We start from the raw sequence: 27766 nt of genomic DNA on the forward strand, positions 1-27766 counted from the left end.
CTTTTTGGTCAAATAACTGAATAAAATTACCTCTACACAGCCAAAGTTCAGCATTTAATTTATTTAAAACCCTGACCCATGTCACCTGTCATTAGTGCCTCATTATTTGTGATACTTCTCTAGTGTCCTTGAAGAGTTAGCTTCTTCAACTAGCATAGCTGGAGAAAGACTTGGGAGAACTGCAGCATTTCATTTTCTGTTTGTCTTATTTGACAGAAACTGGTCTCTTACCAAACCATAAAGATGAAATCAGGAGAAGAGTGTGAAATATCAGTTTAACAACAGCCCCTCTCACCCAAGGAGACAAAGACGCAAGGACCTGGTGATTTTTAGGACAATGAGCATTGAGGAAAACGCCTGAAGCTCCTAAATCCCAGGGACTTATAGCATGAGGGCCAGCTCCATTGACATCACAGGTCCTTCCTGCAGTCACAATGCTGGTAAGTCACCCTTGGGCAGATGCCCCCAAGACGTGAAGACCTTAGTTAGGATACAACCGAGATTCCTTAATACTTTGGCTTTCTGAGAAAGAAAACAAATCTCTGTTTCCCTTCAAAAAATCAAACCAACATAAAATAAAGCTGGAAAATCAAGCATCATGAGTTCAGGTACTTATCTCACGGACTCCTCAATGTCTCTAAATTTCTTAAACTTTACTATCTTGTATGTTTCTTATTAAATAAAAACAAAGTAATAAATCCCAAAGAAGACCCTCAGATGGCTTGGGCACAATAGGGTGAGACATCATTCCCTATTATTTTAGAACCATTTGATCTCAACAAAGATCCTGAACGTCCTGTGGAAGTACCTGTGAGGATATGTTGTTCTGGCTGACTATAGATATGATGGGGGCGTGAGGGAGACTTGAGGTTGGGGAGGAGGGAAGCAGGGAGTGTAGAACAAATTGGAAGCCTCCCTTTAAGCATAGCCATATGGACAGAAACTGTCCTCAATTTAAAAAATTACCACCACAGCAAAAATTCACTTGCCATAGTTCCTCATCTGATTCAGCATTCTGGTTGCCTAGATACGGATGTAAACAAAAGTGTCTCCCCAGCTGCCGAGAAACAGCCGGATGAACCTGATGGCCCCCTTCCTGGCTCAGACAGTGACCAAGAAAAGAAAGCAAGTACTTTTAGAGATTCATCTTAAAAATAGAATATTTTGCTCTGCTTCTTTAAAGCTTAAGGTTGCTTAGAGAATTTTAAGAAGTCCTGGAAGAATGGTTTTTCCTTTCACTCTTTCCATACTTCCTGTTTGTTCTTCCTTGATAAAATGACTGGTGTCAGCACAAGCTGATAAGAGAAAGGGTCTCAATTTGTAAATACATTAACTGGACTGACTTTAAACATATGAGGTTAAATTTTTTAAAATTTGATAATAATTTATTTTTTATGAGTTTTAAAAAGGAACATGACAAACTCAAGGTATAGAATTCATTCTAACATAAAAAAAAAAAGAATCACTGAATAAAATGTTTTCTTTATTAGTTCTTGTCACATTGATTAAAAAGATCATTCAAAGCAAGCAGTGTTTTTAGGCTTTGTTTTGTAATTCTTGTAACCTGACCAGTGGATGCAGCCTCTTATTATGGAAACAGTACCGGAAAGCTAGCACAATATCATGCACTGATTTTTGGTGTCTGTTGACTGTACCACACACTAGCTCTGTGACTTTGGGTGATTACTTAACCTTTCTGTTTCCTCTTCTATGAAATGGGCTAATTAGGCCTATCGTACAAAGTTGTTGTGCAGTATGAATTAGCCACTTAGGTAAAGTGCTTAGCAGGTTAGGATGGGCTCAATCAATAGCTATCTATAGGTGATTAATATCATTATCTACCTGATCTTGAGTAAGTTCATTACTTATGTGATCCTCAAGTTCCTCAGCTATAAAAATAATCATCTTAGATTCTTTTCATAATAAGGAAGGATTCCAGTTACTTAAGGTAACTGACGTCATCCATACTGTGAAAATAATAATACCCACCTTATGAGGCTGTTGGAAGAATGGAATCACATTATATACAAGTACTTTATAGTCCATAAAGCCATAAAGAACTATAATATTTTAAAGTATTATGATGAAACAGATAAAAATTGACATATGTAAAAGAAAAATCCAATAATAACCACCAAGTTGTTTGATTGTGAGACAATTTTTAAATACAGTTACATCCTACTCTGTAGGAATGGGATGAAACAGAACTGACTCTTATATTTAATTAGTAGCAAAGATATAAAAACTTAAATATTGTCTTAGATACATAATTAACACATTAAAAAAGAGGAAACAATCACACCACAATGTAGTAGTAGAATGGCTTTGCTGTAGATAATAGAATTATGAGTGAGAATTTTTTTTCTGTATCTTTTACTTTTCTATGTTTTTCTGAATTTTCCTCCATGATTATGTTTAACATTTGTCACTTTGAAAGTGCGTGTATGGGTGTGTTTTTAAGAGCATATTATTTGTACTCTTCCAAATAAGACTTAAAAATTAATAAAATAAAAATAAGACAGATATATATCCAACTGTTATACTTTTCTCCAGAGGAGGAAGGAAGATAACAGCCCAGTAATTTAGTGTCCTTGGATATGCTGTTCATAGTACTCTTTCATTCCACAAATACAAAGCGCTGCTAGGTGCCAAATATGTAAGGCAAGGACCAATCAGTTCCTGAGAAAATATCAAAAACAGACCCCCACAGACCAGGTGGAGCAGTGGAGAAATATGGAAAAAATTGGTATGAAGTAGGTAAGGAGCCCAGGGCCAGTACTGTCCCAGCAAGAAACAAGAGTGAAAGCAGGTGACAGGACAGAAGGCCAGTCAAGTCCTCTAGGGATTTAGGACAGTTTCCGTAATGTGGACACCTGAGAGCCCATCGTACTGGCTCTAGTGATCCATTCTTTAGAGGAAGACTGGTTTTTGGATCATCAGATTCATTGTGAACCCCATTCTGCCATGGGGAGAGGGCTAAAGCACTATCGCTGACTCCAATGTGTGCAGCCTGGAGCTCGTTCTGGTGGCTCACCTCCAAGAGGGCTGGGGCAGGAGAGCCTGACTATTGTCAGATATCCTTTATCAGCATTCTTGATAATGGACTTACCTTTTTTATAAGGTTATAGGGTTTTTTGTTGTCTTATTTGGGGGGTTTTGTTGTTGTTGTTGTTGTTGTTGTTTTTGTAGGAGGAAGGTTTCCAATTAAATTTCTCCTTAATGCTCCTTAGGCATTGGTAAAAGGAATGATTTCTGTATTGGGGTCTTAACATATTCTGCCCATCATTATATGTAGTATACAATAATGTAAACCAAAAAAGAAAAAAAAACCCTAGGAATATATTTTGTTTAATTTTTTTAACTGAGATGGAATACCACTCATACTCTCCCTATTGAATCCAGTTCAGAGATAGACTATTAAAATTAGGATAAATCTGTGTTCTGTTTTTAAACTTAAAAAATAAAAGGACATTAGAGTTGAGAGCATTTTCAGCATACACAAAACAGTGAGTACATCTGGTATCCTTTTACCTCATAGAATGCTACAAAATTATCAACTTCCATGTAAATTGAACTTTCTAGTAAGATCATTTTACTGGATTAGAGATTGTCAGGTGTTAGTAAATTATGTATATAGCTGTGCTTTGTGCTTTTATTTCTCGTTGACCATACTGACCTAACATCCAGGTTTCTTAGAAAATAAAATTTCTTGGATAAACTAGTTTTCTAGTTTGGGGCTTTGTTTTTGAAAATTAGCTGATTTTCTTTGAAAATAGCACGTCAGAAGTAATGCTATTAACTCTCTGAGGACTTCTCTAGTAACTTAGTCAATAATCTTTGGATATTTCATTGAACAATTATCTAGGAATAATCTATGTCTTTGAGTCTGTTCCAACTGTTATACCAAATCTATGGAATGTAGCTATTTAGTATCTCCCCAGAACTTAATTTTGGTTTTAGTCATTAGCCATGCAAATGGGGTGTACAAGATTAATTGGGTTGATGGTCTATGATCTATGGTATATATTTAGTTTAAAATCAGAACACTTATGTGAGGATAAAATAGATAAGAGTAAGGTAGCAGATGATGTATTTTAAATCCATGACCTTTGTTTTAGGTAAGATTATCTCCAGCAAAAATGTCAACCAAGAGTGCTACAGATCTAGTTGAATATGTCAACAAGTAAGTCTATAAATTATAACTAGTTTAACTATTTACTGCATTTAATGATTCAGTCAGAGATTAAAGTGCCTAAATGAGACCTTTGAGTTCATCTAAACTAGTTTTTTGCTTTCAGAAGAGACTAAACTATCTCAGAAAGACAAACTTCTCTATCCTATTTCTTTCTGATTGACAGAGCAAACAGATTTTACTGCCTCCTCTTTAAAATAACCTCTTTAAATTCCTATAAATTTATGGGTAAAATAATACAATATAGACAAAAAGTAACATTGGACAATTTCAGACATAGCTAACCAGGGCTTTCAAAATAAACCAGGTAAATCTGTTAAGATTTCATGAGAAAAACTCAAGAAAATTCGAAATAAATTAATCATCAGAAAATTTTGTTTCTGGTGGTTACAGTACCATACCTGAAGCTCATCGAAGAAGGGTTGACAGAAAAGGGACAAATCTGGGCACTTGGAAACACAAGTATAATAACATATTATTGATACATGCACATTGTCCAAAAGATCCTAGAATTCCGGTTTGTAAACATGGGCTTATAGAGGCAATGCATATGAATTTGAGTTGTTTTCTATTTATTTCAAAGAAGAGTTTGGTCTGATGTTCCTGTTCATGTTTTCAGGGCACTTGGGATTTAATCTCAGTTCTTTCACTAATTTGCTGTGTGGCCTCAGTTAGTCCCATAATGTCTCTGGGCTTTAGTTTTTTCATTTGCAAATGAAAAGGTTGGACTACAAGCTCTCTAGAGTCCACTGCAGTTATAAAATAATTCAGATTCTAAAATATGCATCATGACCACGGAAGAGTAATGACCAAATAAATGAAATGAGTCAATGCAAAGGAAAACAATTTAACACTCGACTTGGATTTTTTAGAATTACACTTAACAATGAAGATGATACAATTTTAAATTTGCTGATTTTTATTGGAATATTTTCACAATTAAGAATTTCCCTGTTCCTTCGCCAATTAAATTCAATACATTTTAAATAGTTTGACCGCAGTTTTTTGGCCCTTCTTTTCATGCTCCCCATGACTTATAATTGCTTATGTGATTGTGAGACTATAATTTAGAAAAAAATGGAACAAAACATGGGGAAATGATTTTTTTTTAATGTTAAAAAATACTACATTTGGATAGATGAAATGTTTTCTGAGTTAAGGACAATGAATGTGGTATGTACAAAAATAATGATTAGCAATGGACATATTAGCTAACCTTATCATCCAAGGAGAAAAGGGAGACTTGCTCCTATCTGACTACACATAATGAATGGAAAATAGAAATCATTTTTCCAGACTGCCAAATTTCAGTATGAACCCAAGTAGATTTCTCTTGCTGACTAAACCATATATCTAGAACTTTCTTTCTATTTAGCACCTGAGATGGTTAGTTCTCTTTTGGTCTCTCCCCTCTAATTTCTTAGCGCAGGCTACAAATTCCCTAAAGGCAGGGATTCTCTGGCCTTCTGCTTTTTGATACCCCTACAGCAGTCTGTCATGGTGCATTGAATATTGATTCTTGATAACTGTAGTTGACAGATTTAATGGAGAGTAATGGTGGAGCAATTGAATTGTTAGAGCTCTGCTTGAAGCAGTAGACTCCTGGATAGCTGATTAACTGGAAAAGCAAGATAGCATTCAGGCATTTCAATCATCAGTGTAGACATTTTGAACTGACATATTTAATCCAATAAAATAAACATAAGGAACAACACTTTTTAAAATAATTACACCCCTCAAGTCATAGTATTCAATGGGTGGCAACAAATGTATTGATAAGCAAACAGGGTACTTAGAAAAGGAAAAGTCATTATCGACTCATTAAACTACCTGAATATATATTACATATTCTCAGAGGTTCAACCATATAAAGATATATGGGTATACTTATAGGTAATACTAACAACAAAGAATAACAAGCTAAAAAAGTAAAAATCCAGCAACAAAAGTAGTAATGCCTATCCTATGAAAAAGGTTGGGCTCGAGATATGCACATAAAAAGGACAGGCAGACCAGGTGTGTTTACAGGGCGACTCTCGGCCTCAGTCAGTTTGAGCAACACCCATACATTATTAGTACTTGTTAAATGTTAGGTAGTATTAATAATCCATGGGTCAAAGGTGGCAGAATGCTTGCAGTCATTGATAGGACAATTATGGTGACATTATATTAAAGGCAATTAATAATTCTGATTTCCACAATGAACAGACATCCACTGATTTTGTGACAGTGTATCCAATTTTCATTTAAGCTTAATTGAGTAGAAAAGCACCAAAGCCTTTTTTTCTTGTTCTTTTTCTTCTGCTGGTGAAAGGCACACCGAAAGGTGGCCAGGACACCTCCAGTCTGCTCTTGAATCTGCCTCTGATCAACTATGTGACCTTGAGAAAAAGAAAATGTCTCCTCTTCTCCGGGCAATCTCTGCCTCCTCTATAAAGTGGGGTAGGGGTTTCAAGTGATCTAGGATGGGTCCCAAGGGCTATCTGTGTTCACGATAAGATCCAGATTTCATTTCCAGGATGCAGACTAGAAAGTGGCCTCTACTTGCTACTTCTCAACTCTGCCCACAATTTCTTCTATGTAATAACGTAGGTGGTTACAATTTAATAGCATACGTTATTTGTCCATGGGATTTAATTTTGAATGGAAAACAAATTCTGCCCATAAACCTCTGTTTATTTTTTTTTAATTGACTCTCCCCCCCAAAAAAAGAAAGAAAGAGAAAGTTTCTCATCATGGAATCAAATACTTTCTAAGGTCTCTTCCATCTCTAAAATTCTTTGGTCTTCAAAAACTGGTTATTATCATTTATTCACTTAACAAATATTTATTAAGCACCTGCTATGTGCCAGGCACTGTGCTAGGCAGTTGGAGAATCACCAGTGAATAACACAGACCATGATTGCTGCCCACATGGAGCTTCCACTCTAGCAGGATGGAAACACACGCACTGTTTGACAGCCTGGTCAGAACAGCCCTCAGTGAGAAGTTGGCATTTGAGCAAAGACCAGGAAATGGGGGATTTGGCCATGTGGACATCTGGGGGAAGAGCAAAGTTTCTAATGCAGGAGTATTCCTGGGGTGTGGCGGGAACAGAAAAAGGGTGAGGATGGCTGGAGTAAAAAGCAGGGAAGTATGAACTTGAACTATGACAGTATATAGGATTTGATTTGAAAGTCTGTGGATAAAATGAATCCTGAGTTTCTGCTGCCTCTGGGGAAAGTTCTAAATTTCCCAAACAAAAAAGAGGCCAGGAAAATGAGGTTGTTTTGTACTGAGGAGTTGTCCAGTCTGACCTATAGTCAGTATATGTCTCAGGAATTCTCTCAGGAGTACATTTTGGGAAGATGAGGGTCTGGGTGACAGCCAAAGAATAGTATTTAAACTTTAGATACATAAAACTTTCAGTAAGTCAATAAATGGTTAATGACTTCTCCTTGAGAGTAGAATACGGCATTCAGGGTCTGAAAGTATTCATTTTCAAGGTTTTTCTTAGCACCGTGGCAGACACGTTATTATGCAGTGATACACTGCCTTTGTTGCTACATGATGGAGACCAATATTTCATATTACAGTGCACAAGAAAGGAAGACAAAACTCTGCTGGTTGAGCTTTCTACAGACAGGTCACGTTCGTCTGGATGGAGTTACCATCAGCCACAGTGCAGTCTTTTATTTTCTTTCACCTTCTCACTGCCCCTGCCTGTGATGGGCACGACCCTGGCTATAAGTGGGCACAGCTGCAGGAATTACCCACAGAGACCCCCAAATCAGTCAGGGCAGGGGCTGGCCAGATGACACTCTGTCCCTCTTGCTTCTGGAGCTCTCTGGATTCTTGCCACACTTAAGAGCTTCTGCTCAAGTGGGAGAACTCGGCTGAGGTCAGGCTGGAGCCAGTCTCGGTTCTCTAGAGCAGAGAGGAAGCCCCTCCAACCTCTGGGCCTCAGAGAGGACCCTTAGGACTCCAAAGAGAGATGTGAGCCAAGCAAGGAAAGGTGACTGAAATGAAAAAGCACATGATATTGGAAGTAAGGTACATATTAAGAAGCAGAGGAATAAACATAAGTTATCCCTCTGAGAAAAGTGCAAATACAACAGGAAGAGCCACTCATTGGCCCAAGCAAAGCTGCTGTCACGTAGGAGAAAGGGAAGAGGCACATTCAAATGTTTCCAAGATGAGTTAGTGATAACTTCAGGCCTCAGTTTCTTCCTAAAAGGAGAACAATTTTACTTATGCCACAAGGTAGTTGTGAGAATGAAATGAAATGTGTTTATGAAGGTGACATGTTGACTATAAGCACTATATAGAAATAAAATAGTGTCATCATAATTCCTAACATTTCTTCTGGGCTGGGAACTCCCTTCAAACAATTTACCATCTTTATTAGTTTCTCAGGGCTGCCATAATACAATACCACAAACTGAGTGGCTTAAAACAACAGAAATTTATTGTCTGACAGTTCTGGAGATTAGAAGTCCACAATCAAGGTGTCAGCAGCACTGGTTCCTTCTGAGGGCAGATCTGTTCTTTGACTCTCTCCCAGCATCTGGTGACCATCGGCAATCCCTGGCATTCCTTGGCCTGTAGCTGCGTCACTCTAATCTCTGCCTCCATCTTCACATGACCTTCTCCCTGTGTGTCTCTCTCTTCACTTGGCCACCTTTTTATAAGGAAACCAGTCTTGGATTAGGCGCCCACTTTACTTCAGTATGACCTCATCTTAACTAATTGCACCTGCAATGACCCTATTTCCAAGTCATACTCTAAGGTCATACTCTAAGGTACTGGGGGTTAAGACTTCAACATATCTTTTGGAGGGGAGGGGGACACATTCAGACCATAACACCATCTAATAATTACTCCTAATTATAAGAACACATGTGTCTGACACTTTTAGACCTTCCAAAGCACTTCAGGTATATTATTTGAATTGATCCCCTCAGCCAGTTGGGTAGGGCAGGAGTCACTCTTTCCACAGGACAGAGAAGGAGCCGTCTTCCGGGCAACCTAAGACAGGTTAAAGGTAAAAATGGCAGAGACAGAACTTGAAACCAGGTCTTCTGACTGCAAGTATAGTGTTTTTCCCCTAGAGACTCACATAAAAACACACACCAAAAAAGAGAAAGGTAACATGGGAATGTGTTTCAAGAGTGCTGCCAAATGGTATAGGAATGGCAAACATCATCAAAACAGTTTGCTGCTGCAGTTTACATATGGTTTACCTATGAGTGTGACCCAGATGTCCACCCTGCCCTCATTCACAGAGAGACTCTGACTGGAACCCTTGCCAGCCTTGCTGCCTCCACAACTAAGAAAGCCAGTCACACCAGGTCCATCAGTAATTTTGCAATTTTATTGGAAATTTTACCAAATGTGAGGAGTTCACCCCATAGAGTACATAACTTCTCACAGAAAAAGATCCACCATCAGTCTGTTTCTCCAGTCTTTTCCTGGCCACTATTTGGAATCACCTCTTTTATGGGCCCTTCCCCATGCCGGCCCCTTGCTGGCCCAACCCTGCTGGCCTTGGTTTGCCTTTTCCTGAACTGCATTCACTGAAACTCGAATTGCTTCCCTCACCTCCAAGAGGATCCAGCCCTACGTACAATTCAGCCATGGAGGCTTCTACAGCTACCAAAACCCATCTGCCAGGGTGGCTATAAACAAGCAATGGAGAAATGATAGAAAATACTTTGTCCATTTCATCACTCCCCACACCCACTCAGAGATTATTTTTGTGATGCATCAAAATATTCTCTAAAATTTAACTTTATGTTTTTTGCATGACTCTGTGCACACAGAATGTAACTAGTCGTATAATAGATAGCATAAAAATCTAGAAATTTTTCTTCACTTATGCCCCTTTGTGTTCTAGAAAAGGGTTTAAATTATCAGATTTTGTCTCTGAGTATTACAGGTTGCCAAAATGGTTATCAGAATTTCCCAAGTAAATTTAGTGCTCTATTCACAAGAACAGAACAGGCAGAGAAGTGAGAGGCTCCATGTACTGATGCATCTGCCAGCTACAGCACAGCTGGTGTAAGTCACACCGAGTTGCTGGGAAATAGAACTCAGAGTTTGCGAAAAATCTGTTCAGACTCAGTTGTCAGCTACATAATCAATGATCTATGTAAAGCCCAAATATCTCTCTGAAAAGTCCCCATAGGAATTCTTCCTCCTGTGGTTAGGAACTCCATCTGGATTAGTCTGCAATATTCAGTTATTTCTTTCCTTTCACAGTTAAATAAAGATAAAGTTCCCACTGATATACTAACAAATAAGTTTGTTTTGTTTTTACTTTTTATTTACTTAAAGAACCAGGGCAGTCACAACTTGCTCCTAGTAAAAGGCCTTATTTTTTAACCTTTTGAGTAACCTGATGATTTGAATAATGGTATCATCAGGAATTTCTCTTAGAAGATTAAGAATGTTCAAGTGTTTATTCTTCCAGTTGTTGCTTTAGAAAGGTCAATTAGAATATAATATTCTCTTTCCTTATGGCAATGGAAATTGGAAAAAATATGCAAGCTCTGTGTTTATCTTGTAGGAATCACGTAAATAGAACTAAACAGCATTACTTGGTGTTTCACTGAACATTATTAATAAACCTAATAATTATACTCCAATTAATAGCAAGTTTTAGGTATGAAAAGAAATTTCAAAAAAGAAAGCTCTCCACTTAAACATAAAATAACTTTAAAAAATAAAGTTTAAAAACTAAAGGAAAAGGAATGACTGCAGTCCAGCATTTGTGTAGGTCACTTAATGTCTCCATGCTTTTATAGGTAAATACATTTGCAAAGCAGTAGGTGCTGCCCCCTTAGGAGGTTCCTTCAATGTGCCAAATAGCAACAACCTTGAAGCCGGCTGTGACAGGCAGGACCGCAGACTGGCATGTCAGCGGAGGTGGCAGCCCTGTTCACTGATCCCTCTGCTGGCTCAGCTCTGCTTCCTCTTTGCTCTCTCTGGATACAATCTTGACAGTCGTGCACTTCGCCACTCATAGCCCTGGGCTGCGGTGCAGCTGTGGGACACAGATGTCACTGCCCAGCTCCATGCTTCTCACCTATTATCTCAGATCTTACAACCAGACAGCAAAGTAGGCCCTGTTGACCCTGCTTAAAGATGAAGCAACTGAAATACCTTAGTTGGTAACTGGTGGAGCCTGTGTTTTACCCTCAGTCTACCTGCCTTTCCAACTTGCCAAGGTTGTTCTGAGTGTCTACAGAACCTGACAGCTCATATTCCACATTTCACACTTCAGGACTTCATTATATATCCTGCCTCATTCACTGGGTCACATGACCAGTCTTCAACAAATCAGTGGTGTTCAGTCTTTACAATACATTAGCTTCACTTAAGTGCTTGCTTAAAATACATATTCTTGCTCTCCCCACCTACCCCAAGACTGTGATTTAGTAGGTCTATGGTGCAGCCCAGGAATCTATATTTTAACAACTTCCCTCCCTTCCCCACCCCTGTGATACCAATTCAAGTTTCTTTAAGAGAAACACTGAATTATACTAAAGTCCTTGAGTGACAGACCATAATACGAGTATATATTATATATGAACATATACTCATATAATGAGTAGATATTCAGTAAATGCTTATTAACTGATATTTCATTTCAACTGACATTTTTATTGCTAAGTTCCTAGATACAGATACAGAGCTTTCAGCTTCACATAACAGAAACCCCAACCAAAAATGGCTTAAATGTAAGGACATCGATTAGCTCATATAACATAAAAATCTAGAGTTTGGTTAATTTAATGGTTTAACATCATCAAGTAGTCAGGTGTTTTCTGCCTTTCCTCCCTGCCATCCCCTTTTCCCTCATGATCACAAGATGGCTTTAGCAGCTCTAGGCATCACACAGAGACATGACAACATCCACCAAAGAGAAAAGTTTCTTCTTGTGTATCCCTTCTTGAAGGCAAAGAAATCTTACCCAGAAGCCCCACAGCAAGTTTCTCCTTGCATCTCATTAGCCAGAATTGCTTTGCATGCTTCTATCTAAACCAATTTCATCTCAGCCCAGAAGAATGAGACACCATAATTGGTTTGCCCTCCCAAAGGACAGGGGATACAGGAGGATGAACCAAATCAGGCAGAAGCAGGGAATGGCAATTGGGAAGGTAACCAACAGTGTCTTCCACACTGAGAATACCTAAGAGAAAACAAATTCTAAATTTTGGAGGGAATGCAGCATTTTTTACAAGTGTCTGTATAGGACTAAGGCTGAAGATCAAATACCTTCGCTGGCAAATCTGGGCTGCAGATTGTCTAGAAGGCAGAAAGAAGCACTATCTCAAAGAAAATACCATGCAAATCTGCAGTCCACTGCTAGGTTATGTGTCACCATCAGCAGGGCCTGATACCTTTTTCCCTTTTGACTCTGACTCATACATCCAATCCAGTGTAGCACTGTCAGCATGGTGGGGCTTTAGAAAAATAATTGTATATATATGAGGCACTATTTGGTAATTTTCCAGAAGAATATTTTGAGCCAAACGAGTGGTCGATGGAATTTGACTAATGAAACCCCTTGGCAAAGGCTGCCTTTGTTCCTAAGATGTGCACATGATAGGAAAGAGGTAGCTCACCCAGGTGGAGGCTATTTTATATTGCTCAAGAGAGTAAATCATAATCCTTCAGGCTTTGACAACCTCTGACTTTAAAGTGCCATTTTTTTCTCCAATATCCCAACAATTGAGCCTTAAGGGAACAGTCTGGTTAGAGAAATCGGTCAGTCAACAAATATTTATTGATCACTTACTATGTGCCATGCACTCTTCTCAATTTGAGGGATGTTGTGAGGAACAAGTTTGAAAATTGCCTGTGCACAGGGAGCTCTCAGTCTAGTGATGCAGGACAGAAAACACAAACATGTAAACAAGATCATTTTAGGTAACAACAAGTGCTATGGAGAAGATAAAATGGGGTATTATGAGAGAAAGTGACTCAGGGGAAGGCTTGTCTGAGGAGGGGATATCAGAGTTGAGACCTAAACAGTGGAAAGGAGGCAGCCATGAAGTGACCGCAGGGAAGAGCATTCCAAGCAGAAGGAATAGCACATGCCAAGGCTCTGAGCTACCAAATAACGTGGTATGTTTGAGGAAGAACCAGGATCTGAGTGGTTGAATTGAGAGTAAATGGAGGGAAGAGTGAGAGGAGGCAAGGTTGGAAAGGAGAACCAGGATTGTATTCTCAGAGAATAATAGATAAGCCATAAGAAGGTTTTAAGTAGGCAAGTGCTATCATTTGCACTTTCAAGAGACCACTCTAGATGCTGTGTGGAGAATGTACTTTTTGTTAGGAGGCCAGAGTAGAAGAAGAGATAATGGTGGCAGTGAAAGGAAGAAAGAACTAAGGAAACAGTGGATTTGAAGCCTGAGGACACTTCTTGGTGTTATTTCTGCTGCCCACTCATTAGGTCACATGAGTAGTATTAATGAGATTGTGCTTCTGCTTGAAATAATGAGAAACTGTGCGAGTTAAGTTCAACATTTGATTTTGGAATCCATGAGTTTCAAATCCTGTCCTGACATTTCCAAGTATTGTGATCATTTTTTCTGTCTGGTAAGTTTCCTAAATATGGTATTCCAAATCACTAATTCATTTGTTAGCTATTCTTCTGTCATATTTATCCCATCTTTTGTTTTTATTTATTTCAACTATTATAATTTTAATGCCTAATATCTCTACTAGTTTGCTTTTTATTTTTTCTAGTTTTTTAATCTTGTTAATATCTTCCCTTACCTGTTCTGTTTATTAGCCTCTTAAAAATTTTCTTGCATATACTATAGTATTTCTCTTTCATAGTCATCTGTAATACAGTAGGTTATTTGTTGGTTAGTGGGTCTTAAAAAGGCTGTGCTCCTCAAATATTCTGTTAGTTTGGCCTGTGCTCATTTTCCCCTGGGGTTTTCAGCCAGACTCTGGTTTCCAGTGGGGTCCTGTGAGCTCCAGTGAGCTCAGGAGGTGATGTGTGGATGAGCCCCAGGCACCAAAGCACCACAGCCCACCACTCCTCATCCTACAAAATAATTATGCCGTCAGGTTTTTACCTCTTGCTCCCCAGGAAGAAACAAAGTTAGGAGAGTAGTTGCTTTCCCACCCCTGGGACATTTGGAGGTAGAACAGTGTGTGGAAGCAACAGCCCAAGGTTAGTTGTTTCCCAAGTATGTTGTTACTGTCTCAACTCCTTACCAACACAGGCCCTCTTCCCTGCCTGATCTTTCTCTAGAGGACACCAGAGCCTGAAGTGTCACATGAGTAGGACCGATTTGTCCCACAGCAATAGAGAAGAAGCAAGAGCAGACCTACATAGTTCCTTTCTTCCCCATTTCATCCTCCACAGTCAAGCTGAGCTGTCTCTTGCCTCAAGCCAATGCAGCCATCTAACTCAGGTTGGGCTGCCCAGGAAACTGACTGAGACAGAGATTCGTGCACATTACTGGTGTTTGTTATGGACTGCTGTGGGATCCACACCCGTGGAAGGGAAAGGAAGGAAACAGAATTGGGCAGAAGGAAAAGTGAGCTGTGATGCAACACCAGTGGAGATGTTAGCTGACCCCATGAGGAGCTCTGAAGCTGGGATGGCCCTTCAGAGTTATTCTGAGTTAGAGCAAATGTGCTGGGCCTTTATACCCACACATTGATCAATCACTGAATGCAAGCTGCCCCAGGAAGCAGACATGACATTAGCAAGCTGATTCTCCTCGCCAGGACCATTCCCAGAGAAGGCCCCAGCTGAGGTCTGCCAGCCAGCAGCACTCTGCAGCTGGGAGGAATAAGTGCTTCCTTCCTGAAAGCAGGGCTGGGTGGGACATAACAGCACCCACCGCACTGCCTCACACATTCACCAGTTTAAAACAGGCCCCGCTGCCCCAGGGGTTTTCACAGTGTTCACACTTTCTCTCCCTACGTCCTCCAAGCTTTTACGGGGGAGAGAGGATGGGAAGCCAGTAGTCATGCTAATTCAGCATATTTGTCAAAACCATAGTCAGCCCAGGAATTTTTACCCCTCAAGGACTGTGTAACTCATTTCCTTTCTTTCTGTGCTTTGTCTCACATGAGCTGTCCTATTCCTCTGAGGCAGGTTACTTTAGCTGATGTGTGCACGCTAGCCCTCAACTCTCTCACTCACTGAAAGCTTCCATTTTCCCAGGAGGCTGAAACTGAGTGAATCCTCTAAAGACACACAAGTGCTGAGCAGAGGTGTGCTGTGGTCTGAAGGCAGCCTCACCCGAGGGCTCTGCAGAGACACTGGGACCCTGGGCATGGGGAATGGCAATATTTTCCACAGAACCAGTCTGCTCTTTGGTTCTGTGAGTCCCACAGAATACCCCATCTTTCCTCAGGCCCCAGGCCCCCACCAGACAGATGCAGTATCTGGGATAGGATGAAGTGATGGTGTAATTCTTCTTTCTCAACGCTACCTAAGTGACACTGAAAACATCTGTTCCCAATTACACACACACACACGCACGCACGCACACTCGCACGCACACACGCACGCACACACGCATGCACACGCACGCACACACTCCTGCTGACTCGGGCAATCTCATTGTCATCACCTAAGCCTCCAACTACCGTTGGCATTTCAAGTAACAACCAAATCTCTATCTCCAGACACATTTCAATCTGTTCAATGGAATCATCATATAGACTCACTATAAATATCTCAAATTCATTTTCTTCTCCCTAAACCTAATGCTTTTAAAAAATTTTTCAGTCTTGATGAAAGGGATCATCATTCATTAAGCCCAAATCAGAAACTTTCAAATCTCTCCCTTTTCCAGGCCCATTTCCAATCTACCCCCAAATCTCCATAACTTCTAAGTTCGTAATGTCTGTAGTATCCGTACTCCTTACATCTAGAATCACCATCTTAGTCTCAGACCCTCCTCATTTTTCATATAGATAACTGTCTGTATTAGTTATCTATTGCTGTGTAGCAAAGTATCCCAAAATTCAGTGGCATAAAGCAACAAATATTTATCTCACAGTTTCTGTGGATCAGGAAGTTGGAAGTGGCCTACTGGGTTATTTTGGCTCCTGAGACTGCAGTAAAGATGTCAGGTGGGGTTGCAGTGATCTGAAGGCTTGACTGGGTCTGGAGGATCTGCTCTAGGATGATTCACTCACACAGCTGTTGGCAGGACACCTCAGCTCCTTGCTGGCTGTGGTTAGGAAATCTCAGCTCCTTACCATGTGGACCTCTCCGCAGGGCTGCTCGACATGGCGGCTGGCTTTCTCCATAAGTGAGGGGAAATATATATATTATTTATATTATATATTATTATATTTTTTACATAATTACATATTTAATATATGTGATAATTTTGATATTAATTAATATTTATATTATGTATATACTATATATATGAGAGAGAGAGAGAGCCTGATGAAGCTGATTATCACAGGGTGAGGAGCAAATCAAAAATACTGAAAGTCACATATATCAAACTAAGAAGCTTCTGCACAGCAAAAGAAACAACAGAGTTAAAAGACAACCAACAGAGTGGGAGAAAATATTTGCAAAATATACATCTGACAAGGGATTAATATCCAGAATATACAAGAAACTCAAACAACTTTACAACAAAAAAACAAGTAACCCAATTAAAAAATGGGCAAAAGAGCTAAATAGGCATCTCTCAAAGGAAGATATACAAATGGCCAACAGACACATGAAAAAATGCTCAACATCATTCAGCATTTGGGAAATGCAAATCAAAACCACACTGAGATACCATCTCACCCCAGTTAGGAAAGCTAATATTCAAAAGTCTGTGAATGAAAAATGCTGGTGAGGTTGCAGAGGAAAAGGAACTCTCATACATTGTTGGTGGGACTACAAAATGGTGCAGCCTCTATGGAAAATGGTATGGAGGTTTCTCAAACAATTGCAGATAGATCTACCATACGACCCAGCTATCTCACTGCTGGGAATATACCCAGAGGAATGGAAATCATCAAGTCAAACGTATACCTGTTCCCCAATGTCCATCGCAGCACTCTTTACAATAGGCAAGAGCTGGAACCAGCCCAAATGTCCATCATCAGATGAGTGGATACGGAAAATGTGGTATATCTACACAATGGAATACTACTCAGCTATAAAAACGAATGAAATACTACTGCCATTTGCAACAACATGGATGGACCTAGAGAGAATTATATTAAGTGATACGAGCCAGGCACAGAAAGAGAAATATCACATGTTCTCACTTATTTGTGGGAGCTAAAAATAAATAAATAAATAAATACACAAATAAACTGGGGTGGGGGAGGGAAGAAGACATAACAATTACAATTCCTTGAAGTTGATATGACAAGCGACCAGATAGGAGGTTGTTGGGAGGGGGGTGCAGGGGGAGGAGGGAGGGAGGTTTCGGTAATGGGCCACAATAATCAACCACATTGTATATTGACAAAATAAAATAAAATTTAAAGAAAAAGAAAATACTGAAAGGCACAACAGAAGTAGCTCGCTCGTTCAAGAAGTTTATCTGTGAGGGGAACGAGTAATCCACTGATGTGAATAGGGGCTATCAGAATCTTACGTTTCTTTGCCCTTACACTAAAGTGCCCTAACCCTTGTCTTTTTCCTTTTCTAACTTACTTTGTTTACTTTTCATTGAACTTTAAGCTATCATTTCTTCCAGCGTAGACAGCACTCTCCTCAATATAGAATTATCAGGTATTAAATTTATGTGAAGCCGTCCAACTTGGCTTGTTAGAATAGTGGGTAAAAGAAAAAGTAAGTACATTCAAAGGGTGGTTTTTGAAGTGGAGGTTAGAGGGGACCCCTTCTATTAGTATAATATAGCGTGGACTCTAGGGCCAGACTGCTTGCCTTGAATATTGGCTCCACCATTGTTAGCTGGATGACCTTAGACAAGTTTCTCAACCTCTCTAAACCTCGGTTTCATTATTTTTAAAATGCGGTAATAGTAATACATCCTTCATCGTGTTGTTATGAAGATTCAATAAATGAACCATTCAAAGTACTAGCCACAATGCCTGGCTCATATTAAATGCCCAAAGATATTAGCTATAATTATTTGTAAAGTGCATGAGTAGTGTATGGATATGATGCTAACAGTTTTGACTGCTCAGTGACATTTTCTTCCTACTTTTTGGTTCTCAACCTCTAGACCTATGCTGTCTGATACAATAGCCACTGACCACAAGTGGCTATTGAATATCTGAAATGTATCTAGTCCAAATTGAGGTGTGATATATGTGTAAAATACATGGTAGATTTTGAATATTTAGTATAAAAAAGAACATAAAATATCCCATTAATAAAATTCATATTAATATACGTTGTACAGACATTTTAGATATATTGGGTTTACTAAAATGTATTATTAAAGTTAATTTCATTTGTTTTTTTAAACTTTTCTTAATGTGGCTACTAAAACGTTTGTAATTATATATGAAGGTCTTCAAAAAGTTCATGGAAGGGTTTGTATTATCTTTTAATTCAACTTTTCTACAAACTTTTTGAAGTATCCTCATATAAGGATTTCCTTTGGGCAGTGTATTAGAAAGATGAAATCACAAAGCCACTTTATTAAAAAGAAGTAACGTGTTACTATATTTTCTTTATCGGCATAGCACGAGCTCTTTTCTTCCTTTATGGTCCAACTGCACTTTATTGACCTTCGCTGGGCAGTGAAAGCCTTGCTGTTCACGCACACTGATCCTTGTGAGCACCCATCCACTAGGGTAATAATAATGATATTTGTGGCCAACTTTTAGCCAGCATCTGGTGCTGCTCATGGAAACCTGGTGGCAGATTAACTGGCAGAGAGCAAACCACCCAAAAGGAAGAAACTAATTTTTTATTTTTTTAATTCCCTTGACAGTGATGCTTGAGGTAAAATTAGAGGTAAGAAGGAGAAAAATTGCATGTGGCAAATATCACTGGCAGTTAACCCAGTGCACATTCCCCCTTCTGCTTTGCTAATAAAAGTCCCAATTTTGTTTAAGGCTACAATGTGCTCAGTTAAAAAAAAAAAAAGAAAGAAAAAGAAAGAAGTTACAAGAGGTGTCCATATGGCACAGTTTCAGCCAATGAAATATAAACAGAAGTGTTCTGGTGAGTTTTTTAGAAAAGCTGTTTTCTTGATTTAAAAAAGGAGGAGTGGGGACAAACTCAGCTGATGCACACATTTTATTTTTTGCCCTTTGTCTTTTCTATCTAGAATATAGATTTAATACTTCAAGATGGAACAATAACCTTGAGACTCTGAGGGTAAAGTTCATGCACTGAAAAGTGGGTCAGGTGGCCAGAAGGAGGCTGGGCACTTGATGACTTCCTTGGTCAGCTGCACTAGCCCTGGACTATCTACCTCTAGACTTCTTGTTACTGAGCTAAATAAACCCTACTTGTTTAAGTTGCTCTTTGGGTTTCTGCTACCCACAGCTAAATACAACCTTAGCTGATACTTGCAGTCCTCAGAAAATGCTAATGTTTACAACCTGGCCCTAAAATCTGCTGTCCCCAGGACATCCTCACCTCCAAGAAAATATTAGCCCAAAGCAAGCAGCTATTCTAACTCATGCAGTGGGAATGTGTGAACTATGTGGCCTTGGCTTTTTATGATCCAGCACATATAACAATCATTTAAAAAGATCTGTGCTGTACATCTATACATTTATATAAGCATACAGATATAAATAGATATCTCCTAGACAGCAGGGGCTTTGTCTGTCTTCATCGGTTTATTCCCAGGCCCTAACAAAGGCCATATCCCCTTCTCCTTTTAAGGCTGCCTTCTCCTTCTAGTGATATTCACAAAATATTTTGCTACCATTTAGAGGTGGCATCATGGAAAGCATCCTAGACTAGGTTGCAGGATTCTTGGATCTAATTCTGGCTCTGCCAAATATATAGTTCTGTGACACTGAAACATTTTTTTAAAATGAAAGCTTATGCAGAAGCTCAATGCACTAAACAGATAAGAGTTGAAAGAAAACCCAAAGTCCCTTCCACTGGGTCATAAAATAATAAGAAGTCCCCAAGAAGTTAAATAGCATTATAGATAAATTTAAAGTAAACTTTCAACTCTCAGTTATATAGATCTAATGGAATATTGCCTTGCTTGTGTGTACCAAATGTGACCTGGTATCAGTGCATGGAAGACCTTTCAAAGTGACTTGTACTTGGGGACACTGTAACCAAGTGCATATAACCAAGCACATGGGCTTTGGATGGTCTAGGACCAGTTATTTAACTACTCCATGAACTATTTTCCTTATCTATAAAATTACAATAATACTGTTAGACATTAGTATGATAATAATACACAATGTAAATCACCAAGGAAAGAATATTGTATGCAATGTTTTCCAAATTTATTTAACCATAAAATTCTTTTGCTGTGGCCTATCTTAATTGGTTACTATTCCAAGGCATACATTTTGGAAAACTCTCCAACACAGTCACTTTTGCATTTTTACAGGTATAAAAACTTAGATTGTTTTCTAGATTAAAGTAGAATTTTTATAAAGTGATAAATAAAGGCATAATATTTTCCTTCATGAATGCCCCACTTCCTCCCAATCACCACCAATTTGGCTTGAAGTTTTACCATCATTGCATATAGAACAATTCCTGCTTGGGAAACATGAAAAATGCATAATACAAGATCGGGTGTAAGTTAGATTTGCTTCTTAGGTGAGACTTAAACCAAGATTTTAACCATGCATGTGCTTAAAGTCCTACTTAAAGTCCTAAAACTTCAGGGGAGAAAATAAAGGACTAGAAGTGAGGATGCAGTTCTGGTTCCTGGTTCCTTCAGCTCATTGTCATAACGCCCCTGGTGTTTCCTTCTCCTGACCAGGGATCACCCTTTTCTTCCTGTCATCCCAAACACCCAGAGAAGCCAGCTAGAAGACAGACTGAACAACCAGGAACGCACCATCTCTTTCCTCCTTGAACAAGCATTTCGCATCAAGGAGGACATCTCTGCTTGTCTGCAGGGAACCCACGGCTTTCGAAAAGAGGAATCATTTGCCAGGAAGTTACTGGAAAGCCACATCCAGACCATCACCAGCATCGTCAAAAAACTCAGCCAAAACATTGAGGTAGTTCTGTTTCCTACATGTTGACATCACTGGTTGACAAAGATTATCAACCACCAATGTCATTTTTCAACTGTAAAAATGTATCATTATTGTTTAAGGTTAAATGATTACAATAAAATAGCACCGCTCCCCACGCCAACAGTCTCAATCTCCCTTAAACATTACTTTATTTTCATATATAGCACTTATTACAGTCTAACATGATCTGATTTTGTTTTATTGTCTGTTTTCCCCTTCTAAAATCTAATCTTCATAAGGATAGGGACTTTGCTTTGTTTACTATCAAATCCCACACCGGACAACAAGTGCATGGTATGTAGTCAGCACTCTACGTATTTCCTGAATTGATGAGTGAATGAATAAATGATTATTAAGGCATTAAAGGAAAACTAAAGTTTCTGATCAAAAAAGAAAATTCTTGAGCTAAATCAAGACAAATTAGTTTTTATTACAGGTCTGTCAGAATTTTTAAAGTGCTAATGTGCATGATGAATCTGGGTTAACAACTTTCCGGCTAAGGGGCCCAGAGAATACACTTCAGGAAACTCACCGAAAACTTGTAGAATTATTGAGAGAACTGACAACAATGCCCTCCCACAGTACTTTCCCTTTTCTACTATCATACAGAATACTGGATTTGATTTTCTTTTTTTAAATGGAACTGACCCAGCAATGATTTCCTCATGTATTTGTATTTAAGGCCAAGGATATTTAATAACTTATTTTCTATCTGTAGGGTCTAGCAAACTCCATAATGCATTTGAGGGAATGTGAAAAGTTAAAAACTCTTAGTGAAATTTTAGAATGCACTTTATTGGTATTTAGGACATGTTAAATTGACCGCAGTGCCTAAAAAGTCTATGTGATCAAACATGTTTACAGGCATAATAAAGGGTCATAAAAGTGACAAGAGGCAAGCAGATCCATGCCTTTTGAGATGACTAGAAAATCAAGCAAGTATAGCCCTAGCATTAAAATGAGTTCTCAATTTAGGACTCAAAACTTCTTGGCAATTGAACAGAGAACAACATTCTTAGAAATATCAAAATGTTTCTCAGAATGTTCCGTATTTTGATCTGGGTGATTGTAACACAGTTCGTTACATTTGTCAAAATCCATCAAAAAAATATGCTTAGTATTAAGGGGGAAAAAATTTCCAGATCTCTGAAAATCTTGCTAAGAGCTTCTTTTTTCTATAATAATTTGTTATGTTAGATTAAATCTGAAAAAAGACAAAGCCAAAATATTTTCTCAAAACTATAAAACCTCATAATATTTGTAATCCTGTAAAGGTTTTCATGTACATAGGAAAAACGAGGAAGACTGGTCTGATTGCCTGGGAAACCAAATTAGAAAATATTTTATTTGCATTCCCCTAATGATTAGTGATACTGAGCATTTTTTCACATACCTGTTGGACATTTGTATGTCCTTTGAGAAATGTCTATTCAGCTCCTTTGCCCATTTTTTAATTGGATTATTTGGACTTTTTTTTTTTTACTGTAAAGTTGTTCAAGCTCCTTGTATATTATGGATATTAATCCTTTGTCAGATGCATAGTTTGCAAATATTTTATCCTATTCCATAGGTTTTCCTTTCATTCTGTTGATTGTTTCCTTTGCTGTGCAGAAGCTTTTTAGTTTGATATAATACCATTTGTTTATTTTTTTTTCTTTTGTTGTCTGTGCTTTTGGGGTCTTATTCATAAAGTCTTCACCCAGTCCTACATCCTGGAGTGTTTCCCCTATGTTTTCTTTAAGGAGTCCTTTGAGGTAGCATCTCACCCCAGTTAGACTGGCTATTATCAAAAAGACAGAATAACAAATGCTGGTGAGGATGCAGAGAAAGGGGAACCATCCTGCACTGTTTGTGGGACTGTAAATTAGTACAGCCATTATGGACAACAGTATGGAGGTTCCTTAAACAACTAAAGATAGAACTACCATATGATCCAGCAATCCCACTACTGTGTATATATCCAAAGGAATGGAAATCATCAAGTTGAAGAGATACCTGTACTCCCATGTTTTTCATGGCTCTATTTAAAATAGCCAGGCTATGGAACCAACCTAAATGTCCATTGATAAGGATAAGGAAAATGTGGTATATGTACACAATGGAATACTACTCGGCCATAAAAAAGAATGAAATTCTTCCATTCTTCATTCATAGCAACATGGATGAGCCTGGAGAAAATTATGCTAAGTGAAACAACCCAGGTGCAGAAAGAGATATACCACATATCCTCACTCATAAATAGGAGCTGAATTCATAAATAAACAATAAAGAGAGAGAGAAAAATAGCAATCATAATAATATGTTGAAACTTTAGAAGGAGAGAACAGAACTGTGGTTACTAGAGGTGGAAAGGGAGAGTGGACAGGGAGAGGGAGGGGGGTTAATGAGAAATTGGTTAATGAATGATTATGTGTTGTAATGATGAATAAGCTAACTATCCTAATTTGATCATCACACACTGTATACAACTATTGATAGTAAACCTTGTACCCCACAAATACATATAATAAATTATCTTTCAATTAAAAAAAAGAAAATATTTTAAAGGCTCTACTAATGTAGTTCAAACATTATGAAGAACAAATTACTAGGCTCACTTTAGTAAATAACTAAAACTATAAAGTAGTAAGTGCGTTATAGAGAAATGGATGCTATTCAAGAATTTTAGAAGAACCTAAACTCATTAACTCAGTCAGTTCATTTGCAAATTGGCCAGAAAGATAGAGCCCAATGTGAACTAAAGCTTGACTCGGTCTTTAAAAGGAACAAACAAAAATTTTTTAATCTACTATAATTGCAGCAGTTGTTTCTTCCTTTCTAAAATCAGATGACTGTTTTTCTTTTTTAAGTACGCAGCTAATTACAAGTTTTAACATTAATTTATTTTTAACTCAAAAAATGAAAATTTTATGTATAACTTTGCCGTATTGTGGATTCCCTCCCCCCAGTTTATAAAAGCAATACTTGTTCATTGTAATTATTTTGAAAGTTCAAATAAAATTTTTTAAACATGGGGAAAAATTTTCTCACAATTCCACCAACAAATGACAATTTCTATGAACACCCAGATACATCTCCCTCTGTTCTCTGCAGCTATTCAGTTTAGGAGTCTGAGACTATATAAGTCCAATCTTTAATATAAAATCATATCAAAACCTTTCAGATGTCATTAAAAGCTCTTTGGATGGTGTATACACCATGATTTGCTTAATTATTCTCTTAATGTCAAAGTATCTTTGCATAAATACATGTTTGTATTTGGATTATTTCCATAGTATATATTCTTAGAAGTGGAATTACTAAGGAATGAACCCAGTGAAAGCTTTTGATACCTGTTGCCAAATTGGTTTCCAGAAACTAATTTACACTTCGATTAACATTATCTAAGGATGCTTTTTTCACTGTAACTATGCCAGTGAGATTCATTGTTTTAATCTTTGCTAATTTCATAGAACAGAAATGTCCTATCTTTTTTTGTTGTTGTTGTTCCTTATTGAAAGTGTAAAATCCATTTATTTATTTATTTATTTATTTATTTATTTTAATTTCATTTTATTTTGTCAGTATACAATGTGGTTGATTATTGTGGCCAATAATCGAAACCTCCCTCCCTCCTCCCTCTCCCCCCTCCCTCCAAACAATGTCCTTTCTGTTCACTTGTAGTATCAACCTCAAGGAATTGTAATTGCTGTGTCTTCTTCCCTCCCCCCCAAGTTTATTTGTGTATTTATTTATTTATTTTTAGCTCCCACAAATAAGTGAGAACATGTGGTATTTCTCTTTCTGTGCCTGGCTTGTTTCACTTAATATAATTCTCTCTAGGTCCATCCATGTGGTTGCAAATGGCAGTATTTCATTCTTTTTTATAGCAGAGTAGTATTCCGTTGTGTAGATGTACCACATTTTCCATATCCAATCATCTGATGATGGACATTTGGGCTGGTTCCAGCTCTTAGCTATTGTAAATAGTGCTGTGATGAACATTGGGGAACATGTTGATGTTCGACTTCATGATCTTCGACCTGATGATTTCCATTCCTCTGGGTATATTCCCAGCAGTGGGATAGCTGGATCGTATGGTAGATCTATCTGCAATTGTTTGAGGAACCTCCATACCATTTTCCATAGAGGCAGCACCATTTTGCAGTCCCACCAACAGTGTAGGAGGGTTCCTTTTCCACCACAGCCTCGCCAGCATTTATCGTTCAGTCTTTTGGATTTTAGCCATCCTAACTGGGGTGAGATGGTATTTCAGTGTGGTTTTGATTTGCATTTCCCAAATGCTGAGTGATGTTGAGCATTTTTTCATGTGTCTGTCGGCCATTCGTATCTTCCTCTGAGAGATGCCTATTTAGCTCTTTTGCCCATTTTTTAATTGGGTTGCTTGTTTTTTTCTTGTAAAGTTGTTTCAATTCCTTGTATATTCTGGATACTAATACTTTGTCAGATGTATATTTTGAAAATATTTTCTCACACTCTGTTGGTTGTCTTTTAACACTGTTAATTGTTTCTTTTGCTATGCAGAAGCTTTTTACTTTGACATAATCCCATTTGTTTATTTTTCCTTTGGCTGCCCATGCTTTTGAGGTCATATTCATGAAGTCTGTGCCCAGTCTTACTTCCTGAAGTATTTCTCCTATGTTTTCTTTAAGACGTTTTATTGTTTCAGGGTGTATATTTAATTCTTTAATCCATTTTGAGTTGATTTTAGTATATGATGAGAGGTATGAGATTCGTTCTCCTGCATATGGATATCCAGTTACCCAGCACCATTTGCTGAAGAGGCAGTCTCTTCCCCAGTGTATAGGCTTGGTGCCCTTGTCAAAGATCAGATGTCTGTGGTGTGTGGGTTGATTTCTGGATTCTCTATTCTATTCCATTGATCCAGGTGTCTGTTTTTATGCCAGTTCCATGCTGTTTTGGTTATTATAGCTTTGCAGTATAGTTTAAAGTAAGGTAGTGTTATGCCTCCAGCTTTATTTTTTTTTTTTTTGCTCAGAATTGCTTTAGCTATACGTGGTCTTTTGTTATTCCATATAAATGTCTGGATAGTTTTTTCCATTTCTGAGAAAAATGTCATTGGAATTTTGATGGGGATTTCATTTAATTTGTATATCAGTTTGGGTAGTATGGACATTTTCACAGTGTTGATTCTTCCAATCCAAGAGCATGGGATATCTTTCCATCTTCTTGTGTTCTCTTTAATTTCTCTCAGCAGTGTTTTGTAGTTCTCATTATAGAGATTTTTCACATCCTTGGTTAACTCTATTCCTAAGAGTTTTATTTATTTATTTTTTTTGGTGGCTATCGTTAATGGGCAAGCTTTCTTGATTTCTCTTTCTGCATGTTCACTATTGGAGAATAGAAATGCTACTGATTTTTGTGTGTTGATTTTGTATACTGCAACTTTGCTGAAATCATTTATCAATTCTAAGAGTTTTTTTGTAGAGGCTTTAGGATCTATATATATGTTCAATATATAGGATCATGTCACCTGCAAACAGGGACAGTTTGGCTTCACCTTTTCCAATCTGGATGCCCTTTATTTCCTTCTCTTCTCTGATTGCTCTGGCTAGTACTTCCAACACTACATTGAATAGGAGTGGTGAGAGTGGGCATCCGTGTCTAGTTCCTGTTCTTAAAGGAAAAGCTTTCAGCTTTTCCCCATTCAGGATGATATTGGCAGTGGGTTTATCATATATGGCTTTAATTATGTTGAGATACTTTCTGTCTATACCTAAGTTGTAGAGAGTCTTTATCATGAACGAGTGTTGAATTTTACCAAATGCTTTTTCAGCATCTATAGAGATGATCATATGGTCCTTGTGTTTTATTTAATTGATATGGTGTATCACATTTATTGATTTGTGTATGGTGAACCAACCTTGCATCCCTGGGATGAATCCCACTTGGTCATGGTGTATAATTTTGTGTATGTGTTGCTGTATTCTGTTAGCTAGTATTTTATTGAGGATTTTTGCATCTATATTCATCAAGGATATTGGCCTGTAGTTTTCTTTTTTAGTTTTATCATTACCTGGTTTTGGTATCAGGGTGATGTTTGCTTCATAGAATGAGTTTGGGAGAATTGCCTCTGTTTCAATCTTTTGGAATATTTCATAGAGAATTGGTGTCAATTCCTCTTTGAATGTTTGGTAGAATTCTGCTGTGAATCTATCTGGTCCTGGGCTTTTCTTTGTTGGGAGCCTTCTGATAACAGCTTCAATCTCTTATATTATTATTGGTCTGTTCATATTTTCCACCATGTCTTGGCTCAGTATTGGTAGTTTGCGTGTATCCAGAAATTTATCCATTTCCTCCAGATTTTCAAATTTGTTGGCTTATAGTTGTTTATAGTAGTGCCTAATGATTCCTTGTATTTCAGAGGTATCAGTTGTAATATCACCTTTTTCATTTCTAATTATTTTTATTTGGGTCTTC

At 38.0% G+C, this 27766-nt stretch overlaps 1 protein-coding gene across 1 annotated transcript in view; it reads left to right on the forward strand.

The window, feature by feature from the left end:
* Positions 1 to 496: 496 nt before the first annotated feature.
* Positions 497 to 27766, forward strand: part of FAM81B (family with sequence similarity 81 member B) — a 64824-nt gene continuing 37554 nt past the window's right edge. The window contains exons 1-4 of the mRNA XM_063087613.1: positions 497 to 608; positions 1028 to 1125; positions 4119 to 4183; positions 21064 to 21307. Of these exons, the coding sequence (XP_062943683.1) occupies positions 599 to 608; positions 1028 to 1125; positions 4119 to 4183; positions 21064 to 21307 (417 nt within the window). The 5' untranslated portion in view covers positions 497 to 598. The remainder of the gene's footprint in view (positions 609 to 1027; positions 1126 to 4118; positions 4184 to 21063; positions 21308 to 27766) is intronic.

The sequence above is a fragment of the Cynocephalus volans genome, chromosome 2, assembly GCF_027409185.1.
Source record: "Cynocephalus volans isolate mCynVol1 chromosome 2, mCynVol1.pri, whole genome shotgun sequence".
Classification (NCBI taxonomy): domain Eukaryota; kingdom Metazoa; phylum Chordata; class Mammalia; order Dermoptera; family Cynocephalidae; genus Cynocephalus; species Cynocephalus volans.